Here is an 18,420-nt window from a genome sequence, read left to right as displayed (position 1 = left end):
TATTTTTTGTTGATATTCTGTCTCTCTCTGTTAAAATAAACCTTCCATAAAAATTATAGACTGTTCAAGTCTTTGTAAGGGAGTAAACTTACAAAATCAGCAGGGGATCAAATACTTATTTTCCCTCACTGTATATATATATTAGGGCTGTCGAAGTTAACGCGATAATAACGCATTAACGCGACCTCAATTTAACGCGATTAAAAAAATTAGTGCCATTAACGCAAATTCTAGTTCATGTTGACACTTGACTGGTAGAACAAACGTTTTAATGTCGGACTTGCCACCGTTTTTCATTTGCGGTTTGTTAACATAATGTAACCGATCGTGGTAGTGATGCACTTGCATAATAAAGAAATAAATACACGCTATATTCACAAGTTGTCGGGAGCAGAACACTTTATTACACTTAATTAACTTCTTCTTCTGTACCGAATACCGGAAAGCTGAGTCGAGCACGTTAGTTCATGAACTATGGAAGCCCCAAAGGGTCAAAACACACTCACTTCGTGTAGAAACGTCCATCAAACCATCGTCACGATACAACCACAGACAAGTCTGATACAATAACTACGCCTTATCCCACCTAAAGCACCGCTGATCTACAATGTTTGCTGATGGAGAAATTCTAACCTACAATCTGACATTTACTGCCTAGTATGTGAGTGAATAAACTCCCTTACAGTTTTCTCTTGTCCCAGCAGTTTTTAACATCAGTACATTTAGCATAAAATGTGTTCACCATTTTAATTGTAACATTTCACTTAAAAATCCTTGTTTTCTATAACATTTACACAGATTTTTTTTAATGCGATTAATCGCGATTAACTATATGAAATTCTGAGATTAATCGCGATTAAAAATTTTAATCGTTTGACAGCCCTAATATATATATATATATATATATATATATATATGTTAGAATTTTTGCCCATTCATGCAGAAGAGCATTAATAAGGTCAGACACTAATAATGACAGAGAAGGTCCTGCTCGCGATCTCCATTCTAGTTTGTCCCAAATGTGTTGGGTGGGTTTAAGGTCAGGTCCTCACGCAACCACGCCTTTATGGACCTCTCTTTGTGAAGTAATGCTGGAACAGAAAAGGGCCTTCCCCAAACTGCTATCACAAATTTGGAGGCATACAACTGTTTAAAATGTCTTGGTGTTCTGAAGCATTAAGATTTCCCTTCACTGGAAGTAAGTGGTCTAGGTCTACCCCTGACAAAACAACCTTATACCCATTATCCTCCAAAGCACATGGAGGAAACCCACATGAAACGGGGAGAACATTTTAAACCCTGGCCGCACAGCTGGGGAATCAAACCCAGGATCTTCTTGCTGTAAGGTGACAGTGCTACCCACCGAGCCACAGTTCATGAGTATCTAATAAGGATTATTATTATTATTATTATTATTATTATTTAATATGGTGCATCTATTTTCACAGTTTAATTTTTTTTTTATATTTTGTCTGTGCCTCTTCAGTTTGTAAGAAACACATAATTTAATCCTGGATGATTTGATGAAATTCTGTATTGAGTCGAAAGGTGGCGCCATCTACTCAAACGTTTTAACCTGTTCTAACCGCTAGACGGCGCAAAAATTCCACAGTTTATTCAAGATCGCCAGAATTCATTCTTTTTTAGCATTTTTAAACCTTGTTTGTTTGATTAAATGACTCCAATAGAGAAAAAACAAGAAAGCAGAAAAATACAAATGCGATTTGCGCATGCGCACTAACAGCGATGAGTTTATGAATTAAAATAAATATGAAACGTAAGGCTCCTGCGCATGCGCTGTGTTGACTGCTCGACAATGGCATGTAGCGGGTGTGCGCATGCGCACATAGCGGGACCCATTTCCTCTTCTGCAGGCCTGAGTGAGGGGAGCAGCTACAGGCGGTTCCGTTTAATTCGTATTTGATTCTCCTCACAGCATTCAAACTGGATCTAATCAAACCGAATTAAGTGCTTTTATCCTGCAGAGCACCGAAAACAAGAGGGGTTTCACAGAATCTAGGAGAAGAAGAGAAATAAAGGGTGAGTACTGAGCTGAAGTGCTGAAATAGAGTCTTCAGATTCTACACAAATATATACTTCATTTATTCATTTATTTATTCATTCATATTCACATAACGGCACTAATAATACTCTAATATAAACTATTTACCTTAATTCATTTATTTATTATTAATATTTACATAACTGCACTAATAATACACTAATATACATCATTTTATCATTTATTCATTTATATTCATTTATTTACTATTAATAATTATATCACTGCATTAATAATCGATAATATACATCATTAACCTTGTGCTATTATTTACTCATTTATTTATTATTCATCATTCACACATACAATATATACATTAGTAATACAGTAATTTACTCCACCCACCATCAGTCTCTGTTTATTATAAATAATCACATTACTGCACTAATATACACCGATCTTTATTCTTTATATTTATTAATAAATCAGTAATTGCAGTGTTTAATTAAACTCTTACAGTGAATATAATCACAGCAGCAGGTTTTTGTGATGTAATAAAATCAGACCAGGACGAATTATTTCAGGTTTTTTCCACCTTTAATGTTTTTTATTATCTATACTTACGGGGGAGGAAAAATATATAATTAAATAATATAATTGGGGGCATGACTGGGTTCACAATGAACCAATCACATTCCAGCTGATGTTAAACAGCAGTCAGTACCTGATATCAGTGACAGTGTGTCTGATTAAGCTCAGTTAATAAAGGCCGTGTCCGTGGTCCTGTAAGTGTGTGTAGATGCAGCAGGATGGTTAATGTGGACTGATGGAGATCAGAGAGGAACCACAGCAGCAGCATCCATCATCAACATAAGGATTACAGGATTTAAAGGATCTGCTGCTACTGTCTTGGTGTTAGATACCACAGGGCACCATCAGAGGTCTTGTGGAGTCCATGTCTCGATTGGTCAGAGCTGTTTTGGTGGCTGGTGGCTTAACGTTGGCTGATCAGTTGATGTGGGTGCTTGTGAGTGATGGGTTAATGTGTTGTTGACATATTTGAGGTCCAGAATCTTCATGCAGGAACATCATGGGTACATGGTGAACCTCAGTTCCACTCGTCTCTTTATCTCTAATGAGTCTGGACATCTTTTCATCCTGCAGCGTTTTAGGCTCCAAAACTCGACGTCCGGTAGCAAATCATCTCAGGAGCTTCAGCCTCAGTGTCTCGGGCGAGTGTGATGGTGGTGGAGATCTGAAACCCCTCGTCTATACTGCTGCACCTTCAGAGCTCTTGTTTGGCTCTCGTACATGAACCTGTGTTTGCTTTCATGGCCGCGGAGACGAGCGGGACGGAGCCCAGCTACTCAGAACAACCCACCAGATCCAGACCGAATCCAAACATGCAGATTAAAGAATCTTCTGGAATTGCACTGTTAGGAAGAGCGAGTGTGTCTGAGGGAGGAACGTTCCTCTTTAACCACCCGCCAGTCCGTGGCCTGTGGTTGGGGTGAACTTTATTTTGGTCTGTGTTTGTGTTTCCTGTGCCGCTGTGAGAATAGCATCTTAATTATAACGCACGCCTGGGAACGCTGATGAAACCGGCCAGTGAAACTCACACCTGTAGAAATGGGAAGTGGAAATGACGGCTGTCCTTCACACCTGCACCAGAGCAAAACCTCCACAAAGTGTCAGGGGGGCAAAACCGAGAATAAAAGCCTGCATGTTTTCCTGTGGCCTCTCTGGTTCGCGTGTGGCGTTCCCAGTTTTTCCAGTTGGAGGCCGCGGTGTGTGAATGCTGGTCAGCCTGGTCTGGTTTGCATAGTGCCAACTGGAACCATTGTGCTTCTGTGGATGTTCATGTTTGTGATGGAGCTACTGGGACGTGCCGTGGGCGCTACGGTGCGGTATTCAAATGTAGGAACTTGGTTTAAAATACAGTGAGAAAAAACAGCGTAAACAATCCTGACGCCCTGTAGGATCTCGGGAGGTTGGGTTAGGGTTTTTCTCCAGATCATCCAGGTTCCAGGTCCTCTCCTGTGCTCAGGGTTTTAATGGGGTTTAGATCAGAGAACTGAGATGATCATGGCAGAAGGTGGATTTGTGTTGATCTGGACGTATGTTTGGGGTCACTGGTCCTGCTGGAAGATTTCACCTTCTGTTCTGGCTGTTCTTGTTTTATTTATGGACTCACCAGAATCCCGATGATCCCCTGTGAGTATTTACTGGTGTCACTGGTTTATGGGATGCGGGGTCGAGTGGTGGCCGTATTTGGGTGATGCGGTTGCTGTGTGGTCGATTGAACTCAGACGCAGACGCCACCTTCTCACCACCGCTGATGGAAAGTCTGTGTCAGCGTCTTCTGCCCACTCACTTTCACTTCCTGTTCTTAAAAAAGACAAAGATAAAATGGGACCGTTTAACTCTGCACCCATAATGCATTGCAGCACTGGTGTAGAAAATAGCCCGTCCTAGAGACAGAATTCTGTTTGTTTTCTCAGCGTTTGGGCTCCACCTGTCACTACAGCAGTGGTTCTCAAACTTTTTCTGTCACGCCCCCCTTTGGAAGATGAAAATCTGTCAAATCTGAAATGAAATGAAAATCTCCCCCCCCCCAAAAATGACAAAAATAGGCCAATTTTAACTTTGTTGAAATAACTTCAAAGATCATGAATGTTCCTTTTATCTTTATTTCAGTCATTTCTGTTGTACTTGACTTTATCAAACCACATTTTACTGCTATTTAAAAAAAAAAAAAATGAAATACAATTTGCAGACACTTTACAAAAAAGATAACAAAGTTGAATATGTGCCAAAAAAACTAATTTGTGAGAGTTTAAGTCTTATCAGTGTATTAGTGGCTGTTTTTCTTTTTATCCCTGTCAAATACCTCTCTGTTCTGTAAATCTAGACCAGGGGGTTTACACACTTTCATGGCTTGAGATCTACTGTTTCAGTCTACAGGTCATCATGATCTACTTTTTAAGGTCGGACTCATCATTTTTCAAAAAAGCTTTGAAGCTTTTTAAATGCGCTTCAGTTCCTGTATTGATATTCAGCTTTACAGAGCAAGTGACTGAATCACACTGACCTTATTCTGATGATTTGCTCTGAATGGTATCAGTCAGGTTTATGTATCTGGACAGGAGCCGCTGATGCTCAAGCAGTTTTTCAGGTGTTCATCAGTAAGGATGGACCCATATTTAGACTTCATTATTTTCATGTGGAAAGTAGGTTGATCCGAAAAAGCTGTCAAATATGTGGAAGTTCCAGATTGTCCAGCAGAGACCCTTGATTTCATATAAATGTCAGATTGTAGGTTAAAATTTCTCCAACAGAAAACGTTAAACAGAGTGGGCCATAAGTTTCCATACATAGGAAAAAAAAAAAAAAAAATTTAAATATAAAAAACATTTTTATTTATATAATATGCTCTACATGACTCATAAAACTCATTTTTTAGGGTATCTGAAATACAGGGTGGGCCATAAGTTTCCATACATATGCTTTTTTTAAACATTTTATTTTTTATATTTCAGATACCCTAAAAATGCGTTTGAATAAAGAGCAACAAATTGAAATGTGTTTTAAAAGCAATGGCAGTCATGTAGAGCATATTATATAAATAAAAATGTATATATAAATATTTATATATTTCCTATGAATGGAAACTTATGACCCACTCTGCAGATAAGCGGTGCTTTAGGTGGGATGAGGCGTAGTCATGGTAACAAACCGCAAATAAAATAAACAGTGGCCACATGTCATGTCCGTCACGCTGAGCTGTGTGTATGAGGAGCGCTGTAGTGCTGTACTGTACCAGCGTGTACTGAGTGTGATGGATGTATTGAGCTCTCCTGATCTAGACTCTCTGTTAGAATGAATACTGACACACCTGAAAACACGGTTTGTTTATGGTCCACCGTAAAAAAATTCCGACGGTTCCGCGCTTCATTTCAGTCGGACGCGCCCTCCCCCCGTCATGCCTCTGCGCCCCACACTTTGAGAAACGCTGCACTACAGGATTGTTTGTACTAAACAGAAATGATATCGTGTACAGTAGATGTTTGATAGACTCTCTTCTCATTCTGTCGGCTGTTCCCAATAGGGGGCGCCACAGTGGATCTCCATCTCACCCAGTCCTGAATGTTCCTCTGAAACCCCAACCATCTCACTGCATTCATAAACCTCCTCATCATCATCACCTCCTCCCCACAGAACTCTCATCTCTCTTCTGCACATGCTCAGATCCTCTCAATCTCTCCTCACTAACATCTCCAAACATCCTACCTGCTCCGTCCCTCCAACAAACGTCCTGAAAAACAGTTGAGTTGCTAGATGGGCGTCCGGTTCAGCACTAGCTGCTTCCAGATCTAACCATGACCCTAATCAGGACCCTAACCCTAATTCTAACCCCTCACATCACTAAACCCGTACATCCTGATCTAAGTCCTGTGTTTGTATCTCTGTGTGTTTCTCCTCAGCTCTGATGCTTCCTGCTACTCTGTGACACCTGACAAAGGAGACCACGCCCTTCTCCCCACCCAGACGATGTCCGGCGTACAGGTACGTGCACACCTTTACACCCCGACCTGGTTTAAGATCTGGAGCAGCGATTCTCAACCTCTGTTCAGTCAGTACACGGCTATGACTTGATGTGTGGAGCTACACTAGCTGTTTTAGTCCTGGTCCGGGTGTGGCAGGGTTCGAGACCCTTTATGATAGTTTCCTTCCTCTTTATTCTGTTTGGTTGACTGGCTCCAGGTTTTATAGAGCATCACTTGTACACACGACTGATCCTGTACAGAGCGGCGGCTCAGGCTTCACCGGTGATGCGAGAATCCTCAACACGCTGGTTAGTACTAATTGGCCAGCGCTCCAGTGGTGCAGTGGTACGCTAACCACTGCTGCTGAGATCTGGGGATCCAGGGATTGGATCAGCAGTGCTATTAGCCAAAAGGCCGTCTACACAGGCGTGATTGGTGGGTGGGGGTGGCTAAACAGCCTAGCTATCGAGTGGTGCACAGATAAACATGTTGGTTAGTGGTTAGTCTGTGATTAAATCAGCTGTAAATGAAAGATTTGAATCCCTAATAAGAAGTAATTAAAACAATATTAACACTCTCAGCCTTCACTGTTCCACCAAGAGCTCCGAGCTTCACTGTAAAAAATGTATTAATGGTAAATAATAAAAGGGTCACAGCATTCCAGTTACCCCAGTCTAAAATCTATAAAATATACGAATGCTCGGCCAGGACTGTGAGCCAGGCCTTCTCTACCCACATCAGTGCCTAAACTATTGACTGTATGTGCACAGATTCCCACAGACACACTCCGAACTCTTGTAGAAAAGATCCAGTCTTAATAATCACGTTTATTCTTAGTTTCAGTCGGTGGTAAAAATGCTTGTCAATAATCAGAATTGCTGGTTTTAGCCCCACCGTCACCAAGCTGCCACTGTTGGGCCCCTGAGTGAACCCCTCAACCCTCGGATTAACCCTGAGTACCTGAGGTCCAGCACCTTAACCACTGAGCTAGTGCTGCTCTACAACACACACGATCATGTAAACAAACCCCAGAGAGGGGCGACACTGAGGCTAGATGAGCGTAACAGGGTGGGAAGTGAGACAGTTTGGACCTGTCGCTCACTCTAAACTTTTCTCTCGTCCGTTTAGAGCCCGTGGCCGGCGGGCACTGAGTGTGTGGCCAAGTACAACTTCCAGGGCACGACGACGCAGGATCTGCCCTTCAGCAAGGGAGACGTGCTGAGCATCATCGGCGTGACCAAGGTAAGACCACGGTACCGACACTACTGAGATTAATCCTACAGAGACAAACACAAAAACTAGATCCCAGTCCACGAGGGCGTCGTACAATCCACTCAAGATTAGGATCACGAGTTTATTTTAATAAAGTGAAATCATTTATTTCAGTTTAATTTCCTTCATCACAGTCACAGCAGCTCAGAAGTTTACATACGTGTTATTAATATGTTATAGAGTCGCTTCAAATAGATTCACTTGGGTCAAACGTTTCAGGTCCTTCCACAAACTTCTCATGATAGTAGTGTGACGCACCCCAGTGCTGTAGGTTCTAACCTTGTTTGGAGACTCAGAAAAAAGGAACTGACAGAACCACAGCGGGAGCAAAAAACTCACATAAAAAAAGCTTAAAATACCAACACAAACACACAGAGAGCTTTTCATGTACTAAACATGTGTGGATTCTGTTCCAAAATCAAAAAATCACCTCGTCTCAGTGCTAATATTGATAAAGTCACACACGATACGCCCACCACACACACACCGTTTCATGTTTGCACCTCATCCGTGACGAAATCAGGGTTATTTTTAGAGCCTGGAACCTAAAACAGAGCGGTGTGTGTTTCTGCGGCGCTGCAGGGAGGAAGTGAGACGATTTTTATATTTAATGTCACATTACAGCCTTAAACTCTCCACAATCAGCTCAACATGAAGATTTACCTCAGCCAATCACACTCACACAGGGTTCATCCGAGGAGAACGGGGGGGGGGAGGGGGGCTGATGGGGCTGGGGGTCCGAGGCCCCGTGATGGAGGTCCCGTTCTTCATCATGATCATTAATGTGGAGGGTTTGTGTTCTGCAGGACCCAAACTGGTACAAAGCGAAGAACACGGTGGGCCGGGAGGGGACGATCCCCGCCAACTACGTCCAGAAACGAGAGGGGGTCAAATCAGGAGGCAAACTGAGCCTGATGCCGTGAGTTTAACTATTTATGTTTTCTCTCTTCAGTACTTGGTGTAGATCAGTAAAAAAAATATCATGGAACAGTAAATAAATAAACGTTGGGCTTCATTAGACACCCGAACATCTGATTGTTAGAATCAGATCTAAAAATGGGTGAAAGGTGAATCTTTTAGCTGGACAATGTTTGAATGTACACGGGTCAATCAAGCTTTTACTATGACTGACACGGAGCTGAAAACGTTTACGGCTTTTATCCAAAATAACTTACAATTATGACTGAACGCAATTTGAGCAATTGAGGGTTAAGGGCCTTTCTCAGGGGCCCAACAGTGGCAACCTGGCAGTGGTGGGGCTTGAACTGATGACCTTCTGATTACTGGTCTATTACCTTAACCGCTGGGCTCCCACTGAAGAGTCCACAGGAGAGCATCTCAGAGCCGATTGGTTTTCGGGGAGTCGCCCCCCATGTGTTCTTCCTCCGGATCTATTTTCATCATCGATCATTCTGGAGCTTTGTGTTCATCTCCAGCTCTTCTTCTACAGACATCACGTCTCCACATCAGTCAGTACAGGAAATCATCGTCTGTCTCACAGAGGTCAGAGAAGGTCATTAATCAGGGAACGTGAGCCTCTCTGATTACATCGCATTAATGACCTTCTGATGAGACGGAGCTCGTTTCTCTCTCTCCTCTCTCAGACGTTCTGGATCTTTCTCTCTTTTCCTCACTTCTGTTTCTCCTACCTGTGAGGTCTTTATTTCTCCTGACCGTGAGGTCCTTGTGCTGTGGGGGCAGATCAGATTCGGGGGGGACTGATTGTTCAGCTGCAGCGTTACGATAGAAAAATGTTTGGCAGATATTCACCGTACAATACAGAGAGGAGATTGGGGTTCACACCTGGAGAAACATCTTCATCACCATCAGTGTGAACTACATTTACATTTACATTTTCGGCATTTGGCAGACGCTCTTATCCAGGGCGACTTACAGAAGTGCTTCTATAGTAAACGTTACATTACTCTAGTTTAAGTAACAACAGTCCAAGAACACAAATCTGCTAAAAACCTGTTAGAACCGAAGTGTTTTAGTGTGTTAGTAAGTACAAGTCAGCTTAAGTGCTCAGTAAAAAGGTGATGAAGGTTTTTAATCGTTTTTTAAAGACAGTGAGAGACTCAGATGTTCGGACAGACAGAGGAAGTTAGTTCCACCATTTGGGTGCCAGTACAGAGAAGATCCTTGATGCTGGTCTTCCTCTAGTCCTGGGTGGAGGATCAAGTCGAGCGAGACTGGTGGCTCGGAGGTTGCGTGGTACAGATCGGGGTTTGATTAGACCTGTGTTTCCCAACCTTTTTGACACATATCACATTAGAAAAATCACAAGGCACACCACCAAACAAAAATGTCACAAAAAGTATTGTTGTACTGCCCATAGTGGAAGAGAATGTAATTGTTCTGCCTGTCACGGCACACCTGATGATTTCTCACGGCACACTTATGTGCCACGGCACAGTGGTTGGAAAACACTGGATTAGACCACGAAGGTACCTTGGGGCAGGTCCATTTTTGGCTTTGTAGTAGAGCATCAGTGTTTTCGGTGTGTTTAGTATGAGCTGTATAGAGGTGTGTTTAATATCAGCCAAGTATGGGTGTGTTTAGTACGAGCTGTATAGAGGTGTGTTTAATATCAGCTGTATAGTATATATTCAGTTATATACTGAATACCGCCGCAGCGAGTGGCTGCCTACTCGGTAGCTCCCGTGTCGCGTTTAACTTGCTACTGAGGCCTTAATTTCCTTCGGGATTAATCAAGTATTTATCTACAGGTGTGTTTAATATCAGCTGTATAGAGGTGTGTTTAATATCAGCTGTATAGAGGTCAGCCGAATAGAGGTGTGTTTAATATCAGCTGAGTTATGAATAGAGGTGTGTTTAAGATTTTATTAAATTCTGTAAAGATGACCAGTCTGTCTGCAAGAAGCTCTTCAGTCAGTCATTGACTACCTGTATCACCTCTACTGAATCATCCACCTGCTCACTGACCTGTTTGACCTCCTCTCTGTGCTGCTGTATCTCAGATGGTTCCACGGAAAGATCACGCGGGATCAGGCCGAGCGCCTCCTCTACCCCCCTGAGACGGGGCTGTTCCTGGTACGAGAGAGCACCAACTACCCCGGCGACTACACGCTGTGTGTGAGCTGCGAGGGGAAGGTGGAGCACTACCGCATCATCTACCACAACGGCAAGCTCTCCATCGATGAGGAGGTGTACTTCGAGAACCTCATGCAGCTGGTGGAGGTGAGCGCTGACCTCACCTGCTCTACACCCGCACCTGTGTGATCAAACACGGGCCCCGGGGCCCCCAAAACAAGAAGTGATCTTTTTAAATCCACTAAGTAATAGTGGTTGGTGCGGATCTACTTGATCTTTCATTCATCCTGCTAAAGCTTTCATCATTGTGTGTGTGTGTGTGTGTGTGTGTGTGTGTGTGTGTGTGTGTTAGCATTATACCAAAGATGCTGATGGTCTTTGTACTCGACTGATGAAGCCAAAGCTCATGGAGGGAACAGTAGCAGCGCAGGACGAGTTCTCCAGAAGTGAGTAACTGCCTAAACCCTCACCAGTCACACCCACACAGAGTGCTGAAATCCCATCAGGAACAGTACAAGAACCTTCAGTCAGGAACTGTACCAGAACATCACATGATTATAAAAGGTTCTTCAGGTTTCAGGTCTTTCACTTCTAAAAAAAAAAAAACACTGCTGAAGTCCCTGTGATGGACTGGCGTCCTGTCCGGTGAGCATTACTGCACTGTGCTCGGGATTTCAGGAACACCTGACCCACTGTGACCCTGACCAGGATAAATCATTAGTAAAACATAAAATTGAAAATGTTTATCAGCCGATCTATCCCGGGCAGGGTTGTGATTGGTCTGCATTTGGTGCCAGTCCATCACAGAGCTTCTGTCAAACCTGGCCAATCAGCACGACTGAGATTCAAACCCGGGTCTCAGCAGTTGTGTGCTGGTGTAATAGTGCTGCACCACCTACATGCCTGTTACTGTATCAGATCTTTACACTGGACGTGATGGAACCAGAAAATAATCTAATAAAATTTCTATTATAACGTGTTCAACGCACACTAAACACACTGGGGAAGGACAGGAAGTGCTCAGTCAGTGTATTGTTTTATATAGCGTAACCTAAGTGTGTGTGTGTGTGTTCCTGTGTGTGTGTGTGTGTGTGTGTGTGTGTCAGGTGGCTGGGCACTGAACAGGAAGGAACTGAAGCTCATTCACACTATCGGTAAAGGAGAGTTTGGAGGTACGTAAGGATTCTGTAATATTACTGTGGGACTCCCCATACGCTCATGGTGCAGGATTCATTTAGAGAGTTCCAGAACAATAATGAGGTCCTGACCTCCTCACACTGACCTTCACACACACACACACACACACACACACACTTTTCTTGAACCCCTCCGTCCACATCTGTAGTGACTCAGTGTGACTGAAAAGCAGTGAAATAAATCCCTCAGTACAGGAGGTACATCACCTGTTTCTCTCTGTGTGTGTGTGTGTGTGTGTGTGTGTGTGTGTGTGTGTAGATGTGATGATGGGAGATTACAGAGGGACCAAAGTGGCGGTGAAGTGTATTAAACACGACGCCACGGCGCAGGCCTTCATCACAGAAGCTTCAGTCATGACGTGAGTGTGTGTATCTGCTTCTTCCTCCAGATATACCAGCTTCTGTTTACACCTCTGATATCATGTGTGTGTGTGTGTGTGTGTGTGTGTGTGTGTGTAGGCAGCTGAGACACACTAACCTGGTGCAGTTGTTGGGTGTAGTCGTGGAGGAGAGAGGGAAGCTCTATATTGTTACTGAGTTCATGGCTAAGGTGAGTTTCCCATCATGCACTGCAAACACTTCATCACATGCACGTGCAGGTAAAAGTTTAGACCCCCCCCCCCCATTTGGAGATTTTTATATTGGTTTGTCATGTTGTTTTGACGTATGTGTGTGTGTGTGACGTGTGTGTGTGTGTGTGACGTGTGTGTGTGTGTGTGTGTAGGGCAGTTTAGTGGACTACCTGCGTTCGAGAGGACGCTCCGTGCTGGGAGGAGAGTGCCTTCTTAAATTCTCTCTGTAAGCAGCGCCGCCCTCATTAAGAAGCTTTAATTATTGATTTTATATTTTATTTATTTATTATTTATTTATTTTATTTATTTATATTATTCTGTTGTTGATGTTTCTCCGTCTCTCTCGTCCCCTCAGTGACGTGTGTGAGGCGATGGAGTACCTGGAGGCCAATAATTTTGTGCACCGGGACCTGGCAGCGCGGAACGTTCTGGTATCGGAGGATAACATCGCTAAAGTTAGCGACTTCGGTCTAACCAAGGAAGCCTCGTCCACGCAGGACACCGCCAAGCTGCCCGTTAAATGGACGTCACCCGAGGCGCTCCGGGAAAAGGTTAGAGCCATAGGGAAGAATAGTTTAGGGATGGCCCTGTGTTGGGGTGTTTGGTGTGTGTTGGGGTGTTTGATGTGTGTTGGGGTGTTTGGTGTGTGTTGGGGTGTTTGGTGTGTGTTGGGGTGTTTGATGTGTGTTGGAGTGTTTGATGTGTGTTGGAGTGTTTGGTGTGTTGGAGTGTTTGGTGTGTGTTGGAGTGTTTGGTGTGTGTTGGGGTGTTTGATGTGTGTTGGGGTGTTTGATGTGTGTTGGAGTGTGTTGGGGTGTTTGATGTGTGTTGGAGTGTTTGGTGTGTTGGAGTGTTTGGTGTGTGTTGGAGTGTTTGGTGTGTGTTGGGAGTGTTTGGTGTGTGTTGGGGTGTTTGGTGTGTGTTGGAGTGTTTGGTGTGTGTTGGAGTGTTTGATGTGTGTTGGGGTGTTTGGTGTGTGTGGGGGTGTTTGATGTGTGTTGGAGTGTTTGGTGTTGTTGGAGTGTTTGGTGTGTGTTGGGGTGTTTGGTGTGTGTTGGGGTGTTTGGTGTGTGTTGGGGTGTTTGGTGTGTGTTGGGGTGTTTGGTGTTTTTGGAGTGTTTGATGTGTGTTGGGGTGTTTGGTGTGTGTTGGAGTGTTGGGGTGTTTGGTGTGTTGGAGTGTTTGGTGTGTGTTGGGGTGTTTGGTGTGTGTTGGACTGTTGGGGTGTTTGGTGTGTTGGAGTGTTTGGTGTGTGTTGGGGTGTTTGGTGTGTGTTGGGGTGTTTGGTGTGTGTTGGGGTGTTTGATGTGTGTTGGAGTGTTTGGTGTTGTTGGAGTGTTTGGTGTGTGTTGGAGTGTTTGGTGTTGTTGGAGTGTTTGGTGTGTGTTGGGGTGTTTGGTGTGTGTTGGGGTGTTTGATGTGTGTTGTAGTGTTTGGTGTGTGTTGGGGTGTTTGGTGTGTGTTGGAGTGTTTGGTGTGTGTTGGGGTGTTTGGTGTGTTGCAGTGTTTGGTGTGTGTTGGGGTGTTTGGTGTGTGTTGGGGTGTTTGGTGTGTGTTGGAGTGTTTGGTGTGTGTTGGGGTGTTTGGTGTGTTTGGTGTGTGTTGGGGTGTTTGGTGTGTGTTGGGGTGTTTGGTGTGTGTTGGAGTGTTTGATGTGTGTTGGGGTGTTTGGTGTGTGTTGGGGTGTTTGGTGTGTGTTGGAGTGTTTGGTGTGTGTTGGAGTGTTTGGTGTGTGTTGGAGTGTTGGGGTGTTTGATGTGTGTTGGAGTGTTTGGTGTGTGTTGGAGTGTTGGGGTGTTTGATGTGTGTTGGGGTGTTTGGTGTTGTTGGAGTGTTTGGTGTGTGTTGGAGTGTTTGGTGTGTGTTGGGGTGTTTGGTGTGTGTTGGAGTGTTTGGTGTGTGTTGGGGTGTTTGGTGTGTTGGAGTGTTTGGTGTGTGTTGGGGTGTTTGGTGTGTGTTGGGGTGTTTGGTGTGTGTTGGGGTGTTTGGTGTGTGTTGGAGTGTTTGGTGTGTGTTGGGGTGTTTGGTGTGTGTTGGAGTGTTTGGTGTGTGTTGGGGTGTTTGGTGTGTGTTGGGGTGTTTGGTGTGTGTTGGGGTGTTTGGTGTGTGTTGGAGTGTTTGGTGTGTGTTGGGGTGTTTGGTGTGTGTTGGGGTGTTTGGTGTGTGTTGGAGTGTTTGGTGTGTGTTGGGGTGTTTGGTGTGTGTTGGAGTGTTTGGTGTGTTGGAGTGTTTGGTGTGTGTTGGGGTGTTTGGTGTGTGTTGGAGTGTTTGGTGTGTGTTGGGGTGTTTGGTGTGTGTTGGGGTGTTTGGTGTGTGTTGGGGTGTTTGGTGTGTTGGGGTGTTTGGTGTGTGTTGGGGTGTTTGGTGTGTGTTGGGGTGTTAGATGGACCATCATGTGAAAGTTTTACTGGTGTTTATGTTGCTCATCACTGTTTCATGAGAAAGTTTGTTTATAAAAGTTTATGCACATAAAAATGAGGATGTGTTTATTACAGATGAACTGATTTTAACGACTTTATTGATCCTTGAAGGGAAATTGCAGTGTTACAGCAGCAGTTTACAATGATCACAAACATCACACAAGGACACGACAATTTAGTACAAGGAAATAAAATAAAAATGAAAAAGTAATGTAATGCACAAATAAGACATAAAAATAAAAAAATATATCATCAAAAATAAGAATATAAGAACATCTAACAAAGAACAAAAAACTGAATGGTTAAGTTTAAAAGGTGCAGTTTATAGACATTATGTGTGCTTTTATACACTGTACAAATAAAACAGTACCACAGTAAACACGGGTTCAGCTTTAATTAAGCGACGGTTCCATCAGGATGGTTTTATTGAGGAACCTCACAGATCTTGAGCGTTTAATCACGTCTGTTTCTCTTCTCCTCACTCAGCGATTTTCCACCAAGTCTGACGTGTGGAGTTACGGCGTCCTGCTCTGGGAGATCTACTCGTTTGGTCGAGTCCCATACCCCAGAATCGTAAGTCCTGTTGTCCTGTCTCATTCAGTCTCAGCCAGAAACGACCTAAAGTCTCAGCAGTGCTGTGTTTAGTGTTGGACACTAGAGGGCAGTAAGAGTATTATAAAGCAAATGCTGATGGTGATGATGAGAGGGATAATTTAAATGTACTAAAAGTTTGTTTTAGTCAAATTAATTTTATTTTAGTTTATAAATATTTAAGTAAACTTACTTAAATCTCAGAGACAGATCAATATTTCATCTATTATTATTATCAAATATAAGACATTAAGAACCCGAAAATACAACAGGGGCCAAAAGTCTGACACCACTGCTTAGCTCTGCTACCGGCTGGTCGGGCACCTATACAGACTGATCGATGGCGCTGCACAGAGACGGGGGATAATGGAGATCAGTGTTTGACTCTCTGTGCGTGATACGGATCTCTATATGAACCTGTCTGGTGCAGGTGAACAGAAGCGGTCAGTACTGCACACATGTCGGAGGGGGCGTGTGTTAGTCACGACCCTCCTGGGTCAAGAGTGAAGGTGAAATACCATCGGGGAATTGGATATGACTAAACTGGGAGGAAAACTGGAGAAATGCAAAAATCTGTGTGTATATGAGCTTTGTTTGGCCTCATTGTTCTGTGCATTCTAACTTCACTGTGTGTGTGTGTGTGTGTGTGTGTGTAGCCCCTGAAGGAGGTGGTACCGCGGGTGGAGAAGGGTTATAAGATGGACGCCCCGGACGGCTGCCCCGCGGTGGTGTACGACCTGATGAAGCAGTGCTGGACCCTGGACCCGGTCCTGCGGCCGTCGTTCCGCCTCCTGCGTGAAAAACTGCAGCACATCAGATCTAAAGAACTGTACCTGTGACCCCGGGGGTGAAGCTGCACCCCTGCCTGAGGGGCCCCGGGGCCATCCTGCCGTTCCTAACGGGACTCTGTTTGGACTGTTGGTCTGGATGCACTCGTTGTGTGTTGGTGTTTGGTGTGTGTGTGTGTGTGTGTGTGTGTCTTGCTCTACTTTATTTTGGCTTTTTTATATTTTTGTTAAGCTGATCTTTCATGCTGTCTTTGTGCCAAAAGTATTTGCCCCCCTCTTCCCCACACACGCACACACACACACACACACACACACACCCTGGTGGACAGTAATGGATGAAGGCTGGTCTTTTCTCCGTTGTTTTGTCCGGTGCTTTTCTGTCTCCACGTCTCATCATTTCTCTTTTATTATTTCGTCTCTGTCTGATGGAGCTGCTTCTAACAGCATTCTGTGTGTGTGTGTGTGTGTGTGTGTGAGAGAGAGAGTGAGGTGTGTGTGTGTGATGTGCCAGGGTGCCTCCAGATGGCAGAACTGACGCCTCGATTCCTCGCTCTGCCACACAGACGCCTTTTCTCTTGTTTTTATTCCTTTTTTTAATCTTTTTAGGTGATTTTACATTTTGTCATTTTTTTTGTCGCCTCATGTCCACAGCTGAGACACCCACACACACCTTTATTACAGACACACACACACTCACACACACCTTTATTACAGACACACACACACTCACACACACCTTTATTACAGACACACACACACACACCTTTATTACAGACACACACACACACACACCTTTATTACAGACACACACACACTCACACACACCTTTATTACAGACACACACACACTCACACACACCTTTATTACAGACACACACACACACACCTTTATTACAGACACACACACACTTCACCTGCACTTCCTAGCTGAGCTGAACCAGGAGGAAATGGGGACAGTCGGACCCCCGGCGTCCCCACAGAGCCTCAGGATGAGGGACGGACCTGCACCCCGTGCACTCTGTCATCGTTTTATATTCAAATATATTTAAAGGACTTAAAACAATAAATGTAAAACAAGATGGAACAAAACTGACCAAGACACGGAGGTGAACTGACGAGGCGCTGACTGACGAGCGTCTGTGGTTAATCTGTCTGTGATTTTATTGTGTTTAATTCTGCTATTATTATAATTATAAATAAATCATTCCATCACCAGAGTGGATAAGTGTGGGTGTGTTCGGTGCAGTAAATAAAACGTGTTCTAAATCTCACCTGAAATAAAAATTCCTCTCGTTGTCGTGAATAAAGAAACACGTCAGTCTGTTCAGTCACGTGTTTGCTGTGATTTGGGAGTTTAGATTTAAACGTTTGGTCAGATTTTCATTACGTACAGCAGCGAGCCGCTCTCATCGAGTCCGTCTACAGATTTAGAGTCGTTATCGTGATGGAAGGTGAACGTGAACCATATCCACGTCTTCATCTGTCTAACAAACGACCACAAGCTTTCAGTGTGGCACTTCTGTTTTGATGCGTCTTTGACTGTAGTCTGCTCTGAGTTCTACAGGTTCTTCAAAGTTTTGTTGGTCTCTTGGTAGCCTCCCTGATTATTATCCTGATCTAAATAAAAAAAATTTGGTGCCGTCTCCTAATTTTATACACCACAACTTTATATCACAGCCTTTATAAAGGATTTTATTTGGTGTTACTTTACAAATAACTGAATAATAATAAATGTTATATACTATTATATACAGTCTCAGTGCTGCTACTGGACTGGCTGTGTGTGAGGGTGAAAGGTTGGATAGGGTTTCTCCTACTGTCTGGTGGAGTCACTGGGAGTAATGGTGTAAAGAGGGAGTCACTGAATCAAGAGTTTCTTTATTTTATTTGTAATTTGGTTTTACTCACCGTTAATCTGAATATTCACACTATATGCCCATAAGTATTTGGACACCTGACCATGAGCTTGTTGGACATTC

The 18,420-nt window shown here is 43.8% G+C and overlaps 1 protein-coding gene across 1 annotated transcript; it reads left to right on the top strand.

Annotated features, from left to right (window-relative positions):
• The first annotated feature begins 1,884 nt into the window (after positions 1-1,884).
• On the top strand, positions 1,885-17,656 carry LOC134322912 (tyrosine-protein kinase CSK). The gene is made up of 13 exons (XM_063004326.1): positions 1,885-2,040; positions 6,487-6,568; positions 7,678-7,791; positions 8,628-8,740; positions 10,803-11,022; positions 11,228-11,321; positions 11,982-12,047; positions 12,331-12,430; positions 12,531-12,621; positions 12,796-12,869; positions 12,999-13,194; positions 15,550-15,636; positions 16,311-17,656. Exons 2-13 carry the CDS (start codon positions 6,554-6,556, stop codon positions 16,491-16,493), a joined length of 1,353 nt encoding a protein of 450 aa, XP_062860396.1. The 5' UTR covers positions 1,885-2,040; positions 6,487-6,553; the 3' UTR covers positions 16,494-17,656.
• Positions 17,657-18,420: the final 764 nt, after the last annotated feature.

The sequence above is a fragment of the Trichomycterus rosablanca genome, chromosome 11, assembly GCF_030014385.1.
Source record: "Trichomycterus rosablanca isolate fTriRos1 chromosome 11, fTriRos1.hap1, whole genome shotgun sequence".
Classification (NCBI taxonomy): domain Eukaryota; kingdom Metazoa; phylum Chordata; class Actinopteri; order Siluriformes; family Trichomycteridae; genus Trichomycterus; species Trichomycterus rosablanca.
The sequence above is the reverse complement of the archived record's forward strand: the minus strand, read 5'-3'. Positions and strand labels throughout refer to the sequence as shown.

Excerpts from the sequence above, each read along its gene's own strand:
- LOC134322912 (XM_063004326.1), top strand. Across the intron at positions 12,048-12,330 it reads CGGTAAAGGAGAGTTTGGAG|ATGTGATGATGGGAGATTAC; the intron begins GTACGTAAGGAT and ends GTGTGTGTGTAG. Across the intron at positions 12,870-12,998 it reads TGCCTTCTTAAATTCTCTCT|TGACGTGTGTGAGGCGATGG; the intron begins GTAAGCAGCGCC and ends TCGTCCCCTCAG.